Source organism: Labrus mixtus, chromosome 6 (genome assembly GCF_963584025.1).
Source record: "Labrus mixtus chromosome 6, fLabMix1.1, whole genome shotgun sequence".
NCBI classification, from domain to species: domain Eukaryota; kingdom Metazoa; phylum Chordata; class Actinopteri; order Labriformes; family Labridae; genus Labrus; species Labrus mixtus.
In genome coordinates, this window is record NC_083617.1 from 11755317 (window position 1) to 11778987 (window position 23671).

The following is a 23671-nucleotide window of genomic DNA, read 5'->3' on the forward strand; positions in this document are numbered from 1 at the left end:
CCAATAAAATTCTGCACAAGTGGATATGCTGCTCGGGGGAATTTCTTAATACACTTTTAGGATATTAATTAGAAGTACAATATATTTTCAGAATTGTATTAAACATCTTAATAAGTTGATATCAATACTAAGATAGGCTATGAGTTGTGATTTATTTTGAGAAAACAGACAAAAATTAGACCTTGAGCAACCCCATACAGCTGGATGGAAATTATCCTTTTTACTTTGTCAAAAATGCGACTACATGAGGTCACTCCTTAATAGAACCACACATTTTTGTAAGAATAACAGTGAAGAATCTGCCTCCCTTTTAAACGAGTTCAGACACGACCCATCCCATTTCTCTCGCTTTTGTACGACATATTGCCTACATTTTAAAGCTGCTCGGTTATATGTGCCTTGGTGAAATGACTTATTGAAGAACTATATGCTGATATAAAGTAGCCTGTGAATAGGAAAAAGGAAAAAAAACTGGGTTTGATTGTGCGAGGCCATGTTTTACTGTCCCCAACCGACCGTGAAATTGTTTATTCTTCTGCTGCCATTTCTGTGTAAAACAGAAAAGGGATCACTTCCTCCCCTGCACAGCCGTCACAGCCAGAGCTCCTCTTGATTCAGCCAAGAAATTAACTCCCCATTGATTAGCGGAAATTCTTAATCAACAGGCAACTGTGTTTGTGCTTGATGTTATTTGGATATCCCATTGGAGGCATTGCCATAGCCTGGAGATAATGTTGGGAAAAAGCTTCAACCTTTTGAAATTATTGATTAATTCTCTTGCTTTTTCTTGTAGTGACTTCAGTTTGTTGTACTACACTGTAGCTTCATGGGGAATCGGCGAACAGTGCACCATGGATTTGAAAAGCTTTCCTTGTGTTTTCTTGTTGATGTAAAAATAAGCCATTTTTGCTAATTAAAACCAAAAGCTTTTGTGGATGACTGCAAGTGGATTTTGAGTTTGTAAATGCGGCTGAACGCCTCATTTTTGACAACTGTGGCTCCATAAAGTCATGTGAAGCCTGGAGACCGAGCTCAAGGGTTTTAAATATACCATTCCCTCTGGTGTAATAGATACATAAATCAGGTTCTTTTTCATTATGGCTGTATCCCAGGATCCCTCTTGGTTTATACTGGAGGACCCTGTAACGTATGTTCGCCGCAGTTGAAGCTGCATTGATTATAGTTTTTTATATCTTACTTTGATGTTGGATTAAAACACTAGATAGTTTCTCTGTTTAGAGTGATATGAAGGCCTGTTTTTTATCTTATCAGTCATCTCAAGCTCTGTGATCTTCCCTCTTGGTGACTGACCACATTTTCAATAAGAGAAAGAGCTTCTCTTCTCTGACCCACATATTCTGTTAAAAAGTGAAAAACTAAAATTCTCCTTTCTGATATTGTTGTCATGCCTTTTATGGTAAACATACCCTTTCAATCATTGCTAACCTTTTTTTCATCACTACATTACCCTGTAGTTACTCAACTACTAAGACCACACCTCAGAGCTTTGTGTACTCTCCATGCCTGTGTGTGTGTGTATGTGTGTGTGTATGTGTGTGTGTATGCGTGTGTTTATGTGTGTGCGATCCCCTCCACCCTTTATGTCTGCCTGCCCCTCTGTGGGGAAACCATGGAAGGACATTTTGTTCTGGTTTTGAAGGGGACCGCTTGGTTCGTGACACACATTTAGGTAGGTTATGGGTAGTTATCTGGGTTAGAGCACACATCTCTCGGTTTGTTTTTCTCATCTGAAGGGAAACATTAGAGCAATTCAGATGGAGGAGGAGAGGGACAAAGTGACTAATACGATGGATAGAGAAATAGAGATTGTATGTATGTGTGGAAATGATAATGATAAAGCGAGTGAAAAAAAAAGCCCTTAATCAACTATCATTCTTTGCCTTCGGCTGTGTCTCTATTGTCCATGAGCAAAAAATCCCAAAAACGTCACTCACTGCCTGATTCTGTGAGGTTGGCAGAGCAACACAGGAAGCGAATATTAAGTGGTTCTTGGTGATTCATTTGTTTTTTTCTACGAGGGGTCTTGATGGGTTTGTCATCGTTTTCTACCCTGCTCTGCTCTCGTGTTTTGCTTCTCCTTTCATGTGCACAATAACTCCATCCAGATATTGCCCTCACCTCCCCTCTCTGAGGTTTTTTTCTGTTTGTATATGGTTTTATGATACCTTATTTCAAACCTAATTCCCCCTGTCCAACATCCATCTCCTCCTCTCACCACAATCCCCCCCCCCTGTTGTTGATGCCTGAGCCCTGAGGCTGAATGTAAAGATGATGTACTGGGAGTTTTTACTGTGTGGGTGGATTTCCCATCAGTCTTAACCAGTTGCCATTTGACCTTGCACCTTTCATACTCCTCTTTCTGTGCTGTTTTTTTTTTCTTCTTCTTCCTTAAGGCATTTTCAGTTTAGTCCGAACAAGCAAGGATTTCCACACTATTGGGAACCAGCAGAAAGAGAAAAGGAGATGTTTTATTATTTATTGTTGTTGGAATTTATTGTTTGGAATCAACATCTATGGAGGCAGATTTTTTTGTTATGGAGGGCTTTGGAAAAATATAGCATATTTTTAATGTTTAATGCAGCTAAATCTTGTGGAAAATCTGTGAAATACTTCAATCTTTCAATTCAGAGATAGTATTTATAAATGGCACTTTCATTTTGTATACCAGGCGGGATTTTATGTATTTCACATATTTGACAAACATATGTTTTTCTTAAATTCTTGAATTAAGGATCTGCAGTCACAGGTTAATTAAGGTTTACAGATTGCTTATGTTCATTTGATATGTTTTACCACACAACTGTGCTCTTTCTGGACAGTTTTCAGCTATTGCTGCTGTTGAGCACTAGAGGGCGGCAGAGCACCAAGAATAAGTACAATCTCGCTGGGCCACAGAAGACCCACTGCTCATTATTTTTCCCTTTTTCCACAACATCATATGCATAGAATAATTCACAGCACATGCACTGCAGTTTCTGTATTGTTCAATAGGAAATTTCGCAAAACCTTTCTGCAGCATTTAAACTGTGTGCATGTAAATGAATAATGTCGATAAAGCAGTTAGGGAAACAGTATGTTCTTATCTTGTCTTACCTGAAAAGGAGGTGACATTTTGTTGTCAGCTCACTGAAGTTCTCCCAGCAGCACCACTCAAAAACTATTTCAAGCAGAATCTCCTATAAGCACACAGTTAAATTCATCAGTGTACTTTCCTATGTGTTAGTTGTTCCGTAACCTCATATTGACCTATTCATCTCAAGCAATCCATATGCTGCCTCCTTTCGTCGCCTCTGTTTTTTGTTGGTGTTTGGGGACATGCTGTTGTGGCTGAAGAGGTCAAAAAGGTCAATGAGATTGATGCTTTATATGGTCATGTTGCACCCTTGGGAGTTACAGAAGGATCCACAGACTTAGGACAAGGAAGCTCAGCCCAGATAAGGGAGTGACCCAAACAACCCAATCTCAGGAGGGAAATCCGAGATGTACACAAGGAATTCAAAAAGACTGGCTTCCGACCTGCTTGCTTTTTTTTTTTTCTTAAGTGTGACATTTATGTGAAATAAGATTTGAATTTGAAAATAAGATTCTAAAGGTTTTCTGAGGGCAACTTCTACTGATACTACATCAACTCCATGAAATAAGTTTGATAATGATGATAGCTTTTATTTTCATATGTATCTTTATCTATCAATTCATTTTATTATAGAGAAATATTCCCTGATAATCAGTTAATTACCAGAGAATAATCAAATGGTTTGTGATGCTTAAATTAGGCTTATCAATTATCAATTAATACAAGTTTTTTTCATTTTATAAAGAACTAATAATAACTAATACTGCTTCAACTAAATGAACGTAAACATCTTAATATAAAACTTTAATATAAAATCATTTGTTACACATATTCAACAAATAAAGATTAGACTATCTCATGCAACTTATTTTCGGTGTGCTTGATCATCTGGTGGTAATTGTCTCCGGTAATTGTCGCTGGCCGTGTGTGTATGGCATTGTGCCTTGAAATTGGTGGAAATCTTCCAATAATCGTCCACTTGTGCAGTTCACCGGCCACCGGCCAACTGCTCCATTGTAGTAGTTGAGGAGATTTTTCTCAGCTTGCAAAACCCTGGTCTTTGAAATATTGGACACCTTGGCAGTGGCTTTTACTACGAGTTTGGCTACCAGAGGCTACTGTCTTCTTTTGACAATCGGACTGTGTGTAGAGTGAATGAATTTTTAAGAAGATAGTTGAGGTGGCAGCTACTGAATACTTGTGCTTGCATTATTATGTAAGTTTTGTAAAATGTCTTTATAATTCTGTGAGTTCTTATCTTTGCATTTCACCCCTTAACTATAGATTTATTTGTATTTTTTAGGATAGTGCTGTACTTATCATCATGTGTCCTGTCTTCTCCATGCATCTCCACACACTTGCAAACATCTACCCAGCCCCCTGCTCCCTGCCTCCCCAATCCCTCTTCTTACCTCTCCACGCTCCTTATCCATCCATCCTGTTCCCCCTAAAGCCACCCCATTGGCCCTCGCCTAGCAACCGCATGATAATTTGGCATAATGTGACACCCTCTGATGCATGATGGGGGCTGTAAGTCAGCTTCATCCCCCTCCTCATACTGGTGGCTGGTGTTTGGGCTTGAAAAGAAAGAAAAATGGAGCAGGGACGATGAATATATTTGAGGAGGAGAAAAGGGAATTTCACGCTCATATCTTTACACGACTGGTGTCCACCGGCTAAACCTGTCATCTGTCCCTGGAGGGATGTTCTCCTTTTTTCTCTCCCAGCAGTGACCAATCATCTCTCCTCTCATTCTCAGCTTTACTCCATATGGTTCCCCTTTGGTCCAGTAAGAAGCGTGAACACACACAGCAGATTCAGGCATGTGATGAGGCAGCCTCTTGGTGTCGACAGGACCCAGCAAAAACCCTCATAGGTGCCTCTGACTTTCATGCAAGCAGGCAGGGAAAGAAACACAAAGATGGCCGCCGCGCGTGCCGTCTGTCTCTGCCATGCTGCCGCGTCTGACGTGAGCACGGCTGATGTGAAGCTGTGACCTCCTGAACAAGACATCCTGTTTTTCACCTTATTATATTTCCCTCTGTCAGTCACAGGAAAAACAAACAGGAGATTTTATTGTCTCCTTTCTTTTCTGTCTGGCCATCCTTTTTTTTTTTCATCTTCTTCTCCTCCTCTTCCTCAGCCTCTGTCTCTCTGTTTTCAACAAAGACTAATGAAGTATTTTGATGGCACAAAAAGCTGCCCTGTCCTGTTTGACCTCTCCATCATGATGTCAAAAGAACCCAGATGGTGGGATGACCACACTGAAGCTAAAAATTCAGAAATCAGGGAAAAATTTCTGCTTGGAACTGTCATTAAACCCTTTTTTTTCTTTTTTTAGCTGTTCAGTTTCTTCATTTGACAAGTTTAAAGTTTGGCTTTCCATTTTATATTACTTATTAATTATGGAAGTTCCTTTTCTGGTATGAGCCTATGAATAAGTCAAGCACATTGTTGTTAAAATCAATCTGGGAATACTAAATGCCAACATTCATAGCTTGCTCTTCCTCGTGTGTGTGCGTGCCTGCATGTGCGCAATTGTGTGTGTGTGTGATATTTGTGCACTATTACAATCAGGATCCTACACTGCCCCCCCCCCCCACCCCCTCCTTCATCTGTGTCCTTTGCATGTTCTCCCCCATCATGTTACATGGCCACCTCTAGCTCTTGGTGTGTGTCCTTGTGTGTTTCTCTCATGAATACCCATTTCCTTTCCTTTGCTAACAGTTGCCTTTGCCTCATTCATTCACTCAGACAATCTCACAAACAATTTATCTTTTTCTCGTGCACTGTCTCTCACACACATTCATAAACGCTCACAAACAAACACACACACACACACACACACACCAGTCTGCATGGTAGAGCACCATGCAAGGTTCAGCAGCAGGGACCAGAGCAGAGAGAGAGAGAGAGAGAGAGAGAAACGTTTAAGAGGACAGACCGAAACAGAGTGTGGTTGCTGTAGTAACCATCACACCCTCCCTCCTTTCACCTCCATTCTCTCTCTCTCTCTCTCTCTCTCACTCGCTCTCTCTCTCTCTCTCTCTCTCTCTCTCTCTCCTCCCCTCCACCTCTGTGCTGGTTTATGCTCGTGTCTCCTTTCTCTTCCCATCCGGTTTGTCCTCACCTCTCCTGGACGCGCTCCTCTCACACTGCCAGCGGATGACACGCCAGGAGGAGAAGGAGGAGGAAGAGGAGACAAGGAGAAGCTGCTGTCTCTTCTCTCCTGTCTTTCCATTACTTTAAAAAAAAGAAAAAAGAAAAAAGAGAGAGAGAGGGATCCAAAACCTGAGCAGGGCAACAACCAAAAGAAAGGACACACAGGATTATACAAACGTCCATAAAAGAAAAGACCCTACTCTTCTCCATTCTCCTTTTCAAGGAGGGCATTTTTCTTCCCTTTCCCCCCCTTTCCTTTTCTACCCCGATTTTTTCCTCTGAGATCCCGGTTTTGTCAATTAGAGCCCCTGAACTTCTCTGGGATTTCAGGTGAGGCACGCGTGTGTAGTGTGTGGTGCTTCTTCCATTTTTTGTACCACCTATCATGGCTCACGCGGCCTCCCAATTGAAGAAGAATCGGGGGGAAGTGGATGTGAATGCATTAGAGGACGAGAAGGAGAAGCGGAGGAAGAGCAGGAGAGCAGCGTCCCGGGAACAAAAGAGAAAGGTAACAGACGAGGGCTCGGCTGGCTCGGCTGGTGGCTTCATCTGCTCTGCTCCACTAGCATCATTGGAGCGTGACTCTGTGTGCGTGTGTGTGTGTGTGTGTGTGTGTGTGTGTGTGTGTCGCTATATCTCCCTTTGAGTTTGGAGGTTACCTGGTCACACACGTGTAAATTTATGTGCATGTTCACATCTTTGCACAAATCAAGAGACACGTGGAGACAGCAGTCATTCTGTCCATTTGAAATAGCAGCTTTGACCTTGTGTGATGAATGAGTGTGCGTGTCATGGTGTTTCTTTGAGTCTTTGTATGTCAGTCTGTGTTTTATTCTTAATATGGTTGTGAGACTTTGTACAAGTGTATGTCTGAGGTAATACCACCTTTTTGTTACCTTTCTGTATGACGGTTGGACACATGGTGTGCTTTGTTTTGTTTTCCTGCCTCTTACTCATTCAGTGTTGCTAATATTTGCTGCCTGTAGTAGAAGTACGTCACATAGGGCTTCCTTAAATGTTTGCACCTCCCTCCATATGGTCAGTTGTGGTTACTCTCTGCAGGGTGTGATCCCCAAAGTCACTGCTTTCCAAGCGTGAGATGAATGCTGTGTGTTAGTGTTTGCAGATTAAGGTTGTCAAAATGTCTGAACCCAAACGTATAGTATTTGTGAAATTACACAAATGCAGGAGTTCGCTTGCATTTTCTGCTTATTACAACAAGTCAATTCTCAATACTGTATTGGCTGCCTCGGACTTTTAGCTGTTGCTGCTGTGGCTGTGGTATTGAAACAGTTATCCTGGTATCTTAGAAACCCTAGTTTTGTCTTTTTTCAACATGTAAAATAATAACATATGTTATCAAACTAGACAGACTAATGCCAGCTTGCAACCCCCTCCCCCCCCCCCCCCCCCCCCCCCCCAAAAAAAAACCCCACCCTCTTCTTGTGCTGTTTTACACTTCATCATGGCTTTATAAATGTGTGGGTACTTCAATGTTTTTGTGGGTTCTGGCTTGTGTGTGTGTGTGTGTATGTGTGTGTGTGTGTGTCATTGTGTGTGCTTGGATGCTCAGACAGCCATGTATAATGCATACACGACTGATTTATTGATGGCAAAGCTTTTTCATATGATGGAGGAGGACCTCAAATGCACGTGGGTCTTCCTTCTGTTCCTCCTCTATAACATGTCAGCGCTGTACTTTTGACAAAGCAGCGGAAGAAAAATGTGCAATATAAGGCAGAATTCGACAAGACTTTCGATGACTGAAACATGTTGTAAAAAAAAAGTTCTTCGTCCCCTGTAGTTTTGTATCAAAGTTACTTTTCACTCTGTCTGGACTGTTCTGGTGTTCTGCGTATCGAATGCAGAGAGATTTGACCGTGAGCATTGTATTCAATAACAGTGACATTTACTGCACATTGTGCCCATGGGTGCCCGGTTTTGAATTATGCTGCTGGCAACGTTATTTGACCTGAGCATGGACGAGAGGTGAGCTATCATGGCCCTAATCTCTCCCAAACCAAGAAAAAAAGTTTCATAAGGTCAAGTGAATATATGAATGTTTGAAATGTGTATAAGTGCCAAAAAGAGAGGAATAATTTTTCCTTCCAGTGTGTGAATGTGTATGTGTGTGTGTGTGTGTGTGTGTGTGTATTACATGTGTGTGTTGATCTGTGCAGGAGGTTTTATAGTCCTTACGAAGGGTCGTGTTTCATAGAAGAGAACAGGAGATGATGAGGAGAGGAGAGGCCTGTATTGATTGGACTGAGCGCAGCAGCATCCATGAGGATAATAAACTTTCTCTTCTCACCTCCGCCTGCCCTGTGTCCTTCCCTCCGTCCTCACCCCACTAATCTACTCTTCTCCCCCTCTCGTTTCTTTATCTGACTTTCTCTCTTTGTTTTCCTGTCTCTTTGTCTCCTCACATTTGGCTCCATCCGTGTCACTCTGTGACTTTCTTTTTTTTTTTATCACAGTTTGGCCCTTGCTTTGAATAATGTGCTGTCACTGAACAAAGTCAAACACCAAAGTTAATTTGTTTGTCAGTCGTTGTTTATTTGAGGGATGTGAACTTTAGGCAATCGCTGCCGGTCACTCTCTCTGTCTCCAACACACACATACAGACACACTGTGTGTTATATGGCTCAACACACACTAATAAGTGCTCTTTTGGCTTTGGATTTATTCCTTGGCTGCCCTTGCTTGTACGCTGTTTACCTCTGTTGGTGGTCTCCCAAATCTCACGTTATCTCAGAGTATATGAGAGTGAACTGAGAGATATCTGAGCCATGGACTCATGGGACAGAAAGTGACACATGCACAAATACTTTATAGAGAAAGAAGCACATAACAGACACATGAAACAACACAAAGAAGTATGATAAAAAAACAAAAAAATGACATAAAATATGATGCATGGTGATAGTTATTCTCTCTCTTTGTTACTGACTGAGCTTTTGATTTAAAGCTCGATCGTGCAAAAGTTACATTGTGAGATTCCCTCCATTATTCAGCGTCAAACCCTTTTTTAAAGTCTTGTTGCTGATCTGATGTGCCCTTCCTGGTGCAAATTGTGCAGCTGCTTTGAGTCACTGCTTTCACGGCTCTACAAACACTATATTTAGCTGGTCGAGCTGGTACCAAACTGTAATAGAGAACTCTTGTAAAGGCAGAGTAGCGTGTCTTTCCATTTGTACTCTTTTTGTATTAGTCACTAAGCAGGTGTATACAGTGTATGTCATTAACTGCAGCATAATAGTTTGGGAGTCATAGTTTCTTTTAGTTGTATATATTCTTAAAATACCCCATAGTGATATGACTAAACTTGAAATACTCCTTCAGTTTGTGTGTAATACTGTGTGTCCATTGATCTGCTAAAAGATGTGACAGCAATGCAGATCTGTTTCATACTGTTATCGAAAAATCCTTCTTTGGGAACATTAATAACTCTGCAATTAACACTAACACTAAGTTCTTACTCTTCAGGTATTATTAGTGTAAGAGCTGCATGTTGTGATTTGAATTGGGTCACAGGAAACAGTGTTTATAGGTCATCCAAACTGGCTTTTGTCCTGATCTGTTGTTTAATAAAATGATCAAGCAAGCTGTCCAGGGAACTAAACATGCAGGCCACTGAAGTCAGCATTCATGGTTTCATTTTTAAGTTGATGTGCAGTGTAAGACAGTGAATTTTTGGAGAAGATGATGAGAAGGACCAGGAGGAGGAGTAGGAGGAGAAGAAAGAGAGCCACTTATTTAAACATGGCTTTCTGTGGAGCGAAGGCTGCTTCTTCTGTGCCGAGGTGTGTGTGGATGACGATCCACAAGGGGTGGGATGGCTTTACAGGAATAGAGTTCATCCAACTTTGCATAATGTCAAAAGCTGCTTTAACTATGTCTGTCAGTTCTAGTAAATGATTTTTGATAAATGCTGATCGATCTAGACTGACATAAAAGTTGCAGGAATTCTGATAATACTGTTCAGACTGAAGTGAAAATCAGACAGGTATCTGATATAGGATCACATATGACAATGAAAGCAAAATAATTAAACCAATTTTGCATGCAGTCTTTGGTTAGCGATCAGTAAATTTAGATTTTGGACCCGTGTGCGTGCATGTGTGTGAGTGTGCATCCGTGTCCTCTGCATGTTCTCCACCGTCCTGTTACATGGCCACCTCTAGCTGTTGGTGCGTGGACTCAAAATGTTCTCATCTACTGTCTTAAATGGGACACTTTGGGGATTGATTTGGATTTGGGAGGAGAACGTAGGATTATGACTTCAATGTTTACCTTTTTAAAATGTTTTGAAGAAACTGCACACTGCATGAGTTTTACTCTCAGAGTTTGGACTTACATTATTCTGCGATAATTCATGAATTGGGAGACAATCATATTAGGATTCAATGCTATTCGGTGTCAGTTTCACCTCTTATCACACTTTATCTGCTTACATCTTTCCCTCGCTGTCTGACGCTATTACGCTGTCTTCTTTTTCGTTTACCCTCCTCTCAACTTCTGCTATATAACTTTCAGTCATGTTACGCTCATTTAGTGCCACCATGAGACATGAAGTGGTGAGGGGGTGAGTCAATTTGGAAGGAAATTCTGTATTTTGAGTAAAAATGTTAAGTAAAAATGTTGATATTTGGCACAAGTGATTGGATATTCTCTTGTATCTCCCTCTATTTTGTATTTAAAACAGCGGGGGATTAAGGTGAAAATGAAAATGCAAAAAGAGATCAACAGAATACACGTGAGAGAGTTGAGAAATGTTCTGAAATGAGGCCTGCTGCTTTATCAGACAGCACTCAGTTCAGTGTAGTCCTAATGGAGCTCAGGGTGTCTGGGGAGGGCTCCCTGCTACAGAAAGCTAACAACTTACAGTATATGTAAGCATGTTTGTGGTGTGTACCATCAGTAATGCAGCACAGAGAGAAAGTTACTCAAATTAGCACACTGGGAAAAGTGGGATGGAAGAAGAAGAATGAAGATTAAACACCACTTGTGTCTGCCTGTTTCTGTCTGAATGATGGAGAAATGTTCATGTTTCGTCAGAGAGTTTGTGAAAACTTAGCAGCCACAGTGGTCACCTCTGTGGGAAACCCCTGTGTCACATCATTTTCCAAGCGGCTTTACCTCTAATGACGTTATCTAGAGCCAGGAGCCCTCAATGGATTCCCTGGGAGAGAGACAGACAGAGAGAGAGAGAGACAGAGAGAGAGAGAGAGAGAGAGCACTAAGAAAAGCATAGGCTTCCTGCTGCAGAGTCCCAGTTTTGCACACTGTTACAATGCACAGTTTGTGCGCTAGTACAGTACCTATTGTGTCTCCCCTAAGGGCTTATATAGGCCATGTGCAAGCTTTTTTTCAAAGGCTTATCCCACGGTTTTATCTGGTTCATGTTGCAAGGAAATTCTGTGCCTGTTAACCTGTTTTGTGTGTTGTTAAAGGTAAATATTGTGACTTTTTTATTAGATGCTTTTGGGGGGTGATACAAGAAAAAGTAAGCCAAATTTGATCCCCTTCATTAAATATTCCAAAGATCACTGGCACATCCTACTCTTCACTTGTGAATGTCATCATCATTTATCAACACCATCACTGTTCATTACAGGTCTGAATCCAGATCACAGCGCTGAATCTAAAGCAAGACTTTGTTGTGACTGCTGGAAGGAGAATGGCTGTGTTGAAATTGGATTTCAGCCCTGCGCTGCCTTCAGAGCAAGCCTGTGGCAACATTAGCAAGACAAGAGTCTGCCCAGACTAAAGAGGGAAAGCAAACAGTGAGGAAAAGCGATATCATACAGGCAGATGGGCAGGGAGGAAACATAATACCAGTGCATATTTAAATAGATTTCTCTCTATTTCTTTTCTTTCTGTCTAGATTAATTTCCTCATTTCTTTCAATTCCATTTTTCCGGTTGGGCTGAAACAAAGCCGGCACGCGCGTTGCTTCCCTCCTCCCCCTCCTCCTCCCAACCTTAACCTCTTCCCCTCCCCAACAGCCCACAAAAGATGGAGGTTAATGAATTCGGCTCTCATGCATGCCTCAGCTAATTGTATTGGCATTGGAAACTCCACCCAGTATAACTAAATGTTTTCACCATCAAGATGGCCACCGGCTGGACCGTCAGTGAGTGTGACTTTGAGGAGGCTGCCAAGCTTCTATCAGAGGAAATAATGACAGCTGATGTTGCTGATATTGCGTTTCTATCTACTCAATGTGAAATAAAAATACGCAAACAAGTACATAAACTATCTTTTAAGCTGTCTACAAATTTGTTCGCTAATGAAAATAACTGAAAACAAAGAGAGGTTTGAAAAACCGACATCCTTGACAGACCTTGAAAGTCTGGAAGAGGTATTTCTTGTTACAGAGTCTCTGCTGTGTCTCTACTAGTTTGAGTAGAGTTAGGCATGCATTAGCCTAAACTAAAATCCAACCAATGAGAGTAGAGATGTTCCAATACCAATCCCTATACCTTGACTTGGGCATTGACCAACACTATCAGTGAAACATGTCTTACAGGCACAGCTGATCCTGACAGATCAGAGTGGGGTTTGCCTCTGAACTGCAAAGATCTGCCTGCGTAAAGTTGACTATTTAATCGCAATATAACCTATGTTACCTAAAGACAAGAGTATCTCCCAATGTTTCAAACCCAAACCAATGTAAAACTGGGTTAAACTAAACAGTGTGGGAATGTGTGCTATTTTAAGTGGTCTAAATGAGAGCTTCTGTTGGGATTATGAGGTACGGTATCTAATTTATTCAGAAAAACAGAGCAGTGTTTATTTTCTCATGTGGCTGCTATACGCTTCGATAGATATCAAAACAACAAGCATAAAAGACGGTAGAGAGGCATAATGTTCACTTTAGTCGATAGAAACAATACGTAGATGTCTATTGTGGCATTGAAACAGACTGCTTAAAGCTCCTGTGCAGAGCTTTCAGTTTGGGTTTGTTTAGCGCCCCCTGTGGACAAAATGACAGCCTACCTCTTATCTCTTTGATGATTCTGTCCTGCGCGTGCATACGTTGTATTTAAAAAAAACAATAAATAAAATCTCTGCCTGCTTTCTTTTCATCACGCGTAGATTTCCTGATGTGGTAAATGTTTCAGCTGTAAATGTGCTGTAAATCCACCCATCTGACACCTACCCTAAAGCAGCACTGATTACAGGCAGTAACAGTAAAGAAAGAAATCATCTTGTCAATGATAGTCTTGTTTGCTTTAGTAGGTCATAAAGAGGCATCAGTAATCATTTCAGTTTGGTTTGAAACAAGTTGAAAACTACCCAGAGGAGCTGAAATCATATGTTCTCATTGACCATACAGAGATTCCTTCTTTACGCATTTTTATTGTAAATGATGTAGAAAATAATCCACAGTCCTCATCTTATACAAAAACGTGATCAAGATTTAAACTTGGACCAACCTAGACCACCTTAATGCACTACAAATACTGTATACGTTGGATACACTTTTAGAAGGTGTTAGAAAATGACTATATCCTATTAATGCACAGGATGCCTTCTCATGAAATTATGCACAATTATACAAGTTAAAAAGACCATTATGACCCCCACTCTTGTTCCAAATAAGTCCTGAAATGTGTGGTATCCTTCAGTGTTCATCACAGCGTCCTCGCTCTACTATATGCCGCTGCTATTGTTCTACATTAGCTTCAGTCTCTAAGGGGAAATGAGAGCATGTAATAAGGATTGTTCTAATTATTGATCCACCACTTCAAGGGTCCTCACTGTGAGCTACAGCGGGGGGATGGTGTGTGTGTCTGTGTGTGTGTGTGTGTGGTGATGGGATTTCTTAGGGAACCTACGTAACTAGAAACCCATGTATGTTGGGATTTGTTTGTCCTACCACTGGGGAAAAAATCCATGTTGTCTAGTTGTCTAGTTGTGGTTCCTGGTCACGTATACTGTCTGTTTTTTTGTTTTTTTTTGCATCAGGTGATTTAAATTACATTCAAAGCTCATTTTTTAAATACTCTTCCAGTTATGTGGTTGCTGGCTAATACCTGTGTTTGCATTAAAGAGTCCGCTGGAGAACAACAGTGGAGAAGGAGAGCGATTGAGGAAGAGAGACAGGGAGAGATAAGGACTAATAGATGGAGAGAGAGTGCGCATTCGTGTGAAAAAGCATAGAGGGAGTGAGAGATAAGAAGAAATGGAGAGAATTAGAGAAGCATGAAGAGGAAGAGAGAGGGGAGAGCATAATCATAAGCCTAAAGGTCATTTGAAGGTGAGTGGCATCTTTCTTGCTGCTATACAAAGCCACTTACTCTCTCTCTCTCTTCACTACATCCCCCTCTCTCTCTCTCTCTCTGTGATATGAGTATCAAATGTGGAACTACTAGATATGATTTCACATTGGACGTTACAAAATATCGGCCTCATATGTTTTGAACACTTGTTGCTGGCTCTATTGAAATCAGAGAGTATCACACTCAGTGTCTCACTTTACATTACATCTACGGCAGCTGATTCATCTCTTTTTTTGAGACGATTACAAAACCCTTACATGTCGGAAATTGTGAAAAAATATGTGTTTTGTGCTACTACTACAATGCAATGATCACTGTGTATTGGCAAGCGCTGTTATGTGTTTATGTATTTCAATAAAATCAAATATATTGCTATACATTTTACAATAGTTCATATAAAAAATACATTATAAATTAAGCACCCTACAATTAGTTGGAACTGCATATATCACTCTTGTAACATTTTATGAAACAGGTGTTAATAATCGTTGTCCTCTCAGCATGATATGGGACTGCATCTTTTTTTGAATTTGCCTGTACTAGAAGTGTATATATGGGATGTCCTTTAAATGCTGGATAATAGTTCAGGTCTGTAGCCGACACATACAGTTGCCAAATGAGAGTATAGTAAGATGTAGTGTAAAGAAGATGTTGAAAAGAAGCCCCTCCTACACTGTTGTCCCGCAGGTGAAATAAGGGACAGTAAACTGTGGGACATTCCTCTCTGAATAATGGACTCACCTCCCCATCATTCAGCTCATTTGAATAGGACCAGCTCACCTCTGATGTTCAAGGGTGAGACGGCAAAGAAAATCAGTGCAGTAAATGCAGTCCACCGTGAGATTATTCACACATAGTTACAGATACAGTAATGCGGCCTAATGATGTGATTAGAGAGCTGAATGGTATGTGAGGGGGATGGGGGGAGGGGGTGGGGGGGTAAAGAGAGAACAGTAGGAGGAAGATAAGGGAGGCTTGATGAGGCAAGGACAGAGGGAGAGAAGGAGAGAACAAAAGAGGTGCAGGTGTGCAGGAGACGCAGAAAGGAGAGAGGGGAAGAGGTGACATTGTCAGAACAGGGAAAAATGGAACAGGAATAGAAAAGTGGACGACAGGCAATGTAAGAAGAGGAAGATGTCTATGTGCTCTCAAACACACAGTCTGAGTAATTCGCTCCACCTCCTCTTAATCCACAGTTACTATAATGCATTATTGTACTTTGCCTACAGCTTTTTTCCAAGTCTTTATAATGACTTTGTTAGTTTGGTTAGTAAATAAAAAATGTGTTTTAAAAAAAATCTAATAAAAATATTATAATTTATAATATAATAAAAATAATAATTTTCATATATAAACTCATTAAAATGTGACATTTCCCCAAATGACTGTCTTTATCTTAAATCAATGACTTACTATCTCAAAATAAGAAACTTTCTCGAAATGATGGAAATCTGTCTGAAAATATCTATTATGAGAAATTTGTCTAATCATGAATTGCCTCAACTGACTTGACTTATACCTTAAATTGATGGGAAACCTTTTCTAAACCAATGTCTTATCTCAATTCAAGACCTAGGATTGATAAATCAATACTAAGACACATAATATAAAGAAAATACATTCTTTAAAAAGCACTAAAAATAATGATAAAGTACATCCATATGAAAAATAACAACTTAGTATCTCAGAATAATCCGAAGCTTTCTCAACCTAATGACTAAGTCACTGATTAGAGTCTCAAAATAGTGACGAGTTGTTAATCATTTAGTTTCTCAAGAGAATGGCAATGAAATGATGAATTAATGTCTGAAAACAAGAGTGTGTGTGTGTGGGGGGGGTGTTTGTGTTTGTGTGAGTGAGAGACAACACCCCCACTCAGCAGCATCACACTCATTAATCCCCTACTGTGCATCAACGCCAGACCTCTTCCATCAGGCTCCTAAATGCACCAAATGGTGTGTCATGGCCGTATGTGTGTGTGTGTGTATGTACAATTATGCATATATGGCAGGTGCTCACTCACTCACAGATAAAGCTTATCCCATTGAATCAGTGCTGTCCTGCTCTCTCTCTCTCCCCCCCCCCCCCCCCCTGTCTCTCTCTCTCTCTCTCTCACACACACACACACACACACACACACACACTGCTGACCCTTGGGACTCACGCCTGTACAGCTTGATAATTACTTTCCTTGCTCGCCCCCACCTCCAGCTCCACCACAATGCCATCTCTCTGTCCTCCACTTAACCACCTGCCACTCCACCATCACATGCGGGCCATAACGAGAATCATGCTGTCATCAATTTTGTTGTCTGGTTTGATTTGTTTCAAGATACCTACATCAAAAATGTTCTGACATGCTCTATTAATATTTGTGTAACCTAATTCAGACTCTACTGTTACTATCTCTGGGAAAAGCTCTGCATCAGTCACACGCTGGTGTCACATTTTCCCCCCCCCCCCAAGAAAATGCTTCTGTCCCTGGGCAAGGGCAGGTGCTTTTGGTCCTGGCCTTGTGGCGGAGCCCGCCATGCAGGCTCAGAGGCTCTGGGAGCTGAGGAAATGGGCTGTGTAAGGACAGATCGATGGTAATCACACCTCTTCACATAGCTTTTTGGCTGGTGGGGGAGGGAGAGGAAAGGACTGCAGGAGGGAAAGAGGTGGTGTGTTGGGGGAAGAGGAGAGGGTGGTGGTGATGGCAGCAGGGGCTGCATGCAGGACTCTCTTGGGAAAAGGAAAAACGCCTCAAATTAGAAAGAAATATTCATCTCTCTTCCACACTTTATCTGTCTTCCATCACCCAAAACACAGATGCACCCTCATCTCTGATCATGCTTCAAACTGATTGAGTAGCACATAAAGGGCATTGATGTATAGTATCATTTTTTTATAAGTCAAATTTGGTCGAAATAGACAACTTCTCAAAAATAATAACATCATATTTTGAAATAATGGCAAGCTTATTGTATTCGTGTGAACATAAAAAATAAGAAGGGCTCTCCAAAGAACAACTTACATTTCTCAAAAATAATGAGACTTTCTCAAAGGTAAGTGGTCTCAAAATGACTAAAAGAAATAATGGGATTTAAATTCTGAGACACTCACTGATTATTTTCATGAAGTTTCTTAAAATAATGACCAACAGGATAATTTTTTACTTCATAAAATGAGCACAAATACCAGAGAGAAATGCCTCTTATATATGCACATTTCAATCCTTCACTAATTTCTCTGTCCTTTTGTTTTTTTGTTTTTGTAAAAGATTAAGCTGCACTGGATCTTGTGCGGTGCATTATTTCTCTTCTGAAATGTGTGTTATTCTCCTGAAAGTGCAGCTAATAGTCTCAGCTACAAGCTTGCTCTTACTACCACTTTGTCACAACATATACAGTGCTTTTTGCTTATAGCCCTGAGCAAAAAGACTCCATTGCACCTTAAAGGAGGTAATTTAGTGTGAAAAGGTTGCACTCGTTATTGTAGTGTAATCTGAGCTTGGAATACTTGTATATCACAGTATGTGTGTTTGGCCTTGGGTGTACTGTGTACTGTGTTGTATGGTAAGAGGTAAAACAAGAAGTGAAATGATCGCTTTTGTCATCTGTTGGCTGGTTGTGTGCATCTTTCAAGGCAGGCTCGCGCAGAACTCCAGTAGAATGCCTGCTGATGCATCGGGAAAGGTTGATTGTAGCTCGAAGGTGGGTTTGGTATTCTTTTACTCAGTTTGTTGGGAGTCGGATCAGTGGGGAAAGACCTTTAGACAGTTGGAAAGCACACACAGACTAGTCTTTGTTTCTTGTGTTCTTAAGAACAATTTGTGTGGACAGCCAGATAAAAAAGCAAAGCATCATGTCTTCTTAGTGTTTGAAACTGAATTGTTCACAAGCAGCGTCACCAAACATGTTTGGACTGAGTTATCAGTTAACACACACTGCAGATTGTAGGATAAACTTGTGTTTATCATCACTATGAACAGTGTCCTTGTTGAAAGAAAAAAAGCATAAAATTGCGCCAGAGAAGAATCCTGCGGGACTTGGACAGAACCACAGACGGAAATTTAAGGAGGAAGCTGGGAACTAGGGATGTGCTCGTTTTGTTGACTAAACGGTTAAACGTCAACAGCCTCGCTAGTTGGCCTCAGAGTTACCAGTCGGATAAACAAACTATTAATAATTTGGTCTTCAATGCCGGTCAAATGTTATGCTTGAACTGCAACAAATGCAGACACTAGCCGGGGGTGTAGCTATAGACTGGCTTTAGCTCTGGTTAATGGACCTGCTCTCCCTGCTCTACAAGAATGTAAACCAGCACAGTGAACAGATAGCATCTCACAGGAGGTTTTGGCAGTTTTCTTACGAAGAAAATGGAGATAAAGTTCTTTGAACTGTATGCTGGTAAGGTTTAACGTGCATATCGACTGGAGCATAATCACAATCAGCTAAGGCATTTGGATGTTAACCTTCAGGGATGACCGAAGACTGGCGATGCTAGCGCTGATAATGTTAGCCACACTTGACCAAGTTACAATGTTTACCTGCTGACAATTTGAATAATCTGAGTTATTTCTCATCTTTATCTAACACTAGCGGGTTATGCAGAGTTTCAATTTCCTTTTAGCCGATTGGAAATTAGTCAGCTAGGACAATCCCTACTGGCAACAGTGATGATTTTAACCTTGTCTACATGTTTTCTCCCCCCAACATGAGATGGACTGCTTTGGGTCTCCAAGAACTATCATACAGTATTCTTGGCTTATTTTGATCTTTGTGGGGTTAGTTTTCTGGTGTGTTTAGTACTGAATTTAAAGTAGGTTCACAGATCCCTGTTTCTAAAGGCTTTTTGAGTCGAGAGTTATTTTGTATCCTGGCTTGAATAGAATTTTAGTACAGTGAAGAACTGATGCTGTGAGGGGGAAATGTCTGTACAGGTTGTGATATGAGTTTTTCCCTCCAGGGCAGAACAGGTATTCAGGATTGATGCTCTGCTTTGGCTCCAGGTGCCCTCTGAGCCAACAGCTCCTGCTGAAAACACATCATTTATACTGTACAGCAAGGGCAAAAACACAGGAGGAGAGGAGAGATTAAGAGGGGAGGAAAAGAGTAAACTTGAAGAGTGACACTAAAAGACACTCAATTAAATTAAATTCAAAGCTTTATTTATTCTCGAAAGGACACTGAGGTTTCCCTCATTTCCAATGCCGTTAAAACAAAGTGGCTAGAAATCAAATTCCTAAACTCTGCAAGAGAGGCAAGAACTCCGATCCTTAGAGTTTGCTGAAGATGATTGTAAACATGTTGGACATGATTGAAAACATAAATTAGAGTAGTGCCAAGGTCAGACCACACGTTATAAACAATAAGTTGATGCTACAAGATGGAACTAAGAGAGAGAGGAAATGTCTAACCCAGCCCCTCTTGCTTCCAGCGTCATTACATCGGTCATGATGATTAGTCTGGTACCAGACTAATCATCATACTATTAGGCTGTTGGTCAAGTCACTGCACAAATGTATGGCTCTGTGATTGCCTAGTCTGACATCTAGTCATTGTGTTAGTAAGTTTTAAGTTAATAAAAAAGATTTAATAATGCACATTTGCTCATTATCTTATTCGTCTGTGATGAAAATAATCATCAAAGAATATCAATATTTTTATAAACTTAAAAAAGATTGATCTATTCCCAAAGAACGTTTCTACAGGCGTATCGGTTAGGAAAGAAATCCATTTGAGAATGTCAAGTCTGTCTTTTATTTCAGGTTTCTGGATCAGTTACCTACTTGTGCTGCTAAAATTAAACATATAGCAAGGATATGACTTTTAATGTGTTGATCATGAGAGTGAGAGTTAATCTTGGCGACATCAGCTTTCCCATTATATGGTCATTTCCCAATACATGATCCTGCTCTCCCAGACTGAGTCACATCCATGTATCTTATTTCCTTTGGGAGTGATTATTGATGAACATAGGGCTTAAATTTGATCTTGAAAATCATCTTTCTTCTTCTTCTAGCAGTCATTCCTCTAACTGTTTGGTAGCAGCTACTTATACAAACACCCATCATGTTGAAAATAGAACAGCCCTACAGCAACTTCCAGCCAACTCCCTCGATGATGTGTATCGCCATGTTGACAATCTCATGCTGGATATTTTTGGTTTCCTTTGTTGTTGTTGGTTTATGAACCGCTCAACGGAGAGGCTCTCCATCTTCTGTCTGTGATCTGTCTCATCTGTGTTTCACCATAAATCTATAGTAGCATGATCCCACCCAGTCGTTTCCTTGAGGGGTGTGAGTAACAACACCTATAACTACAACACTCATGTTTAAGAAGAACAGAGACTGAGCTAGGAGACAGTATATAATGCCCTTTTTGTGTCTTAAAGTTTTTTCTTCATACCCAATTTTGTTGGTCCCTGCTTGCTATTAATCACCATTAGTATTGTATTGCAGCTGGTAGTGTCACAAGACGTTTTGACCAGTCCTGTGGCTGAAAATGTATCTCATACGATGATGAAATACTTCAGTCATTTAAGAGGTTTGTTAAGAAGAAGTGCATTTGCTCAGCCCAGCTTCTTAAACATGATGGTGTGCTGCTTTTCTCTTGATTTAAATATGTCTTTTAAATGTCCCAGCTTTGGGTTTCGGGCTGGTTGCTGTATTGATATCAATACTCACCATAATACCCTGGTCAGAAATAACAAATGGTTATGGTTTATTATGTTGGCCTGTTGGTCTTTTTGAGTTCTACACAGTGAAGTAGCTGTCACACATTGAATCATATATTCAGTACCTGAAGGTACCCTGACTGTGTCTCAGTAGTGCATCTAGTGCTGCCTCTGCTATTTCATTATCAATTAATCAAATAATGATTCTTATTTAATTTAACAAGCTGGAGCCAGCAAGTGTTTTTTTTTTTTGTTTTTTTTAAATGATTGAAAACTTGAATTGATTTTTTCTTTAAATGGTTGGTCTTATCCTTTATTTGCCTATGTTCATGTAGTTTGGTAAAACTGAGGTATCACCCTATGCGTTTTCACTTTCTGTGTACAGATTAATTGATTATTGGTGCTGCACTGTTATCCTGCAGTAGTAAAAAGGATAAAACATCTTCATTTCAGTCTGTATGGAGTTCTGTCTGTCACACTTTGCCATCTCTCAGCATGAAGGCTTGATGTGATGCACCAAGACGCAGCAACATGAGTCAGGTTGTTGTTAGTGTTGCTGCTGACTAGGTTGCTGTCTGTGTGTGTGTGTGTGTGTGTGTGTGTGTGTGTGTGTGTGTGTGTGTGTGTTGCTGACTGGTATTCTGTCAGCTGTGTGTCAGCCATCTGCACTTTAAACTTTTCTAGGACCTTCCATCCTGACAGACAAATGGCCAAACCAGCCGTTAGGCAAAATGATGGACAAACACTCACACACACATACAAGTTGCTGAAATGACCAATTAGAAAATGTGTTGGAACTAAGCAGAAATGACAGCGTTGACAACAACAAAAAGCTGTGCTTGTTCCTCTCAGAGGTCACCATGACTTTAAGTCTTAACCCTCAGAGTGACTGTATTTCTTTGATGAAGTAGAGTTGTTTAAAGTGTAATGCATTCATTTTTGTAAGTCATTGGCAGCTCTGACTCAAAGGTCGAGTCGGTACTCTCTCAACTGGATGGTTGGGGTCGGATCCCCAGCTCCTGCAGCCACATGTTCAAGGGTCTTTTGGCAAGACACTGAAACGCACATTACTCTTGCTGCTAAGTCGGTGGCATGTGAATGTTTCTAAATGGTATCGTGTTATTGGGCAGTGGGGCACTTTAAGAAGCAGCATCTGCCATCATTGTGTGAATGTGGTGTGAATGTGACATGCAGTGTAAAAAGCCTAACCCTGTCCAAAGTCCAATTACCATGACTGCAATAAGTCTTTTTTATATGTATGTTTAGATGGCACACATGTTAATGTTACACAGAGGAAGCCCTTCAAGGTGAGCTGAGTGTGGGGGCAGAGACTATACAGATGTGATTTGACCGTTTGAGTTGTTGTTGACACGTCAGAGCATCAAGATCTCTCTTTCAATACAACTCAAGTAAGTCTGTCTTTTCTGCAGTGAGGGAAAAGCCATTCATGCTCAAATTACCAGTATTTCGTATGTCCCAATTATGTCACCTACTGACATCGTTCCAGTAACTCAGATTTAAACTGAAAATAATCAAAAAACCCCAATGCAAGGAGAGATGAGACAAGACTCCTGGACTAGAGGAGGTAAAATTAAGTACAGCAGGTCAGAGTCCACCTCAGAGGAGAGAGCAGAACAACGCTGCTGAGCTGTAAAGCAGAGCATTCACTGTGTGTGTGCATGTGTGAGATGGAGATAGAGAGAGGGTGTGTGCTGCTCTGTTGGCTGCTATAGCCAAGCTAACTGACTGTACCCATCAGTCAAGGTTGGGTCTTATTATAGGTCATTAGTCTCTCTGCTCAGCTGCGACCTTGAAGCTACCTGCTGGAGCATCTAGTACCATGGCAGGCAAAATGACTGTGTGGAGGTGTGTGTACACCCTGGCTGCTTTGTGCACAAAATGTGTGTTTAAGACCGCTTACTGTATGTGAACGTGTATTTTGTCTTGCTGCGTGTGAGAGCATGTGTCTGCAGCCTTGGTAAGCAGTTAGCTCTGGCTGTGTTTGATGGATGGATGGACACAGTGGGGGGTCAGAGGGGGTCAGCCCACACACCCTCAAACAGAAGGAGGAGGGGGTCTGCTCCTGAGGATGTCTGTCACAGATTTGAGTGCTACAGGAGTAATGCTGGTCTAAAGTATAAAAGTGCTGCCACCCACGATAAAATAAAAAAAATAAAAAAATAAAAACTGTCTGCCGTGCAGGACAACAGGCTGAGTCCAAACTGCCAGCAGACATTTACTGGTTGTTGCCTTAAACTACTGTGACAGTTACACAGTGAACTGCAAACCACAGTAAATCATCAAGTTCTCACCCAGATGTTTGACTCACTGTGAACATGAGGCATTAAAGGAATAGTCTTTCTGTTGCCAAAAAATAGTCTGGGACAGGGTGCCAGATAGCCTAGCGGTTGTACTGCGCGCTTATGTCATTGCTGCATGTCATTCTCCTCTCTCACATCCCACTTTC

The 23671-nt window shown here is 40.9% G+C and overlaps 1 protein-coding gene across 2 annotated transcripts in view; it reads left to right on the forward strand.

Annotated features, from left to right (window-relative positions):
• LOC132975454 (ankyrin-3-like) overlaps positions 1-23671 on the forward strand; it is a 130444-nt gene that overhangs the window by 24772 nt on the left and 82001 nt on the right. The window contains exon 1 of one of the 2 annotated variants that reach the window (XM_061039996.1): positions 6045-6764. The exons of the other annotated variant lie outside the window; for it this stretch is intronic. Within the exon in view, the coding sequence (XP_060895979.1) occupies positions 6642-6764 (123 nt within the window). The 5' untranslated portion in view covers positions 6045-6641. Of the gene's footprint in view, positions 1-6044; positions 6765-23671 lie in introns of those variants that run through there. 2 annotated transcript variants of the gene reach the window in all.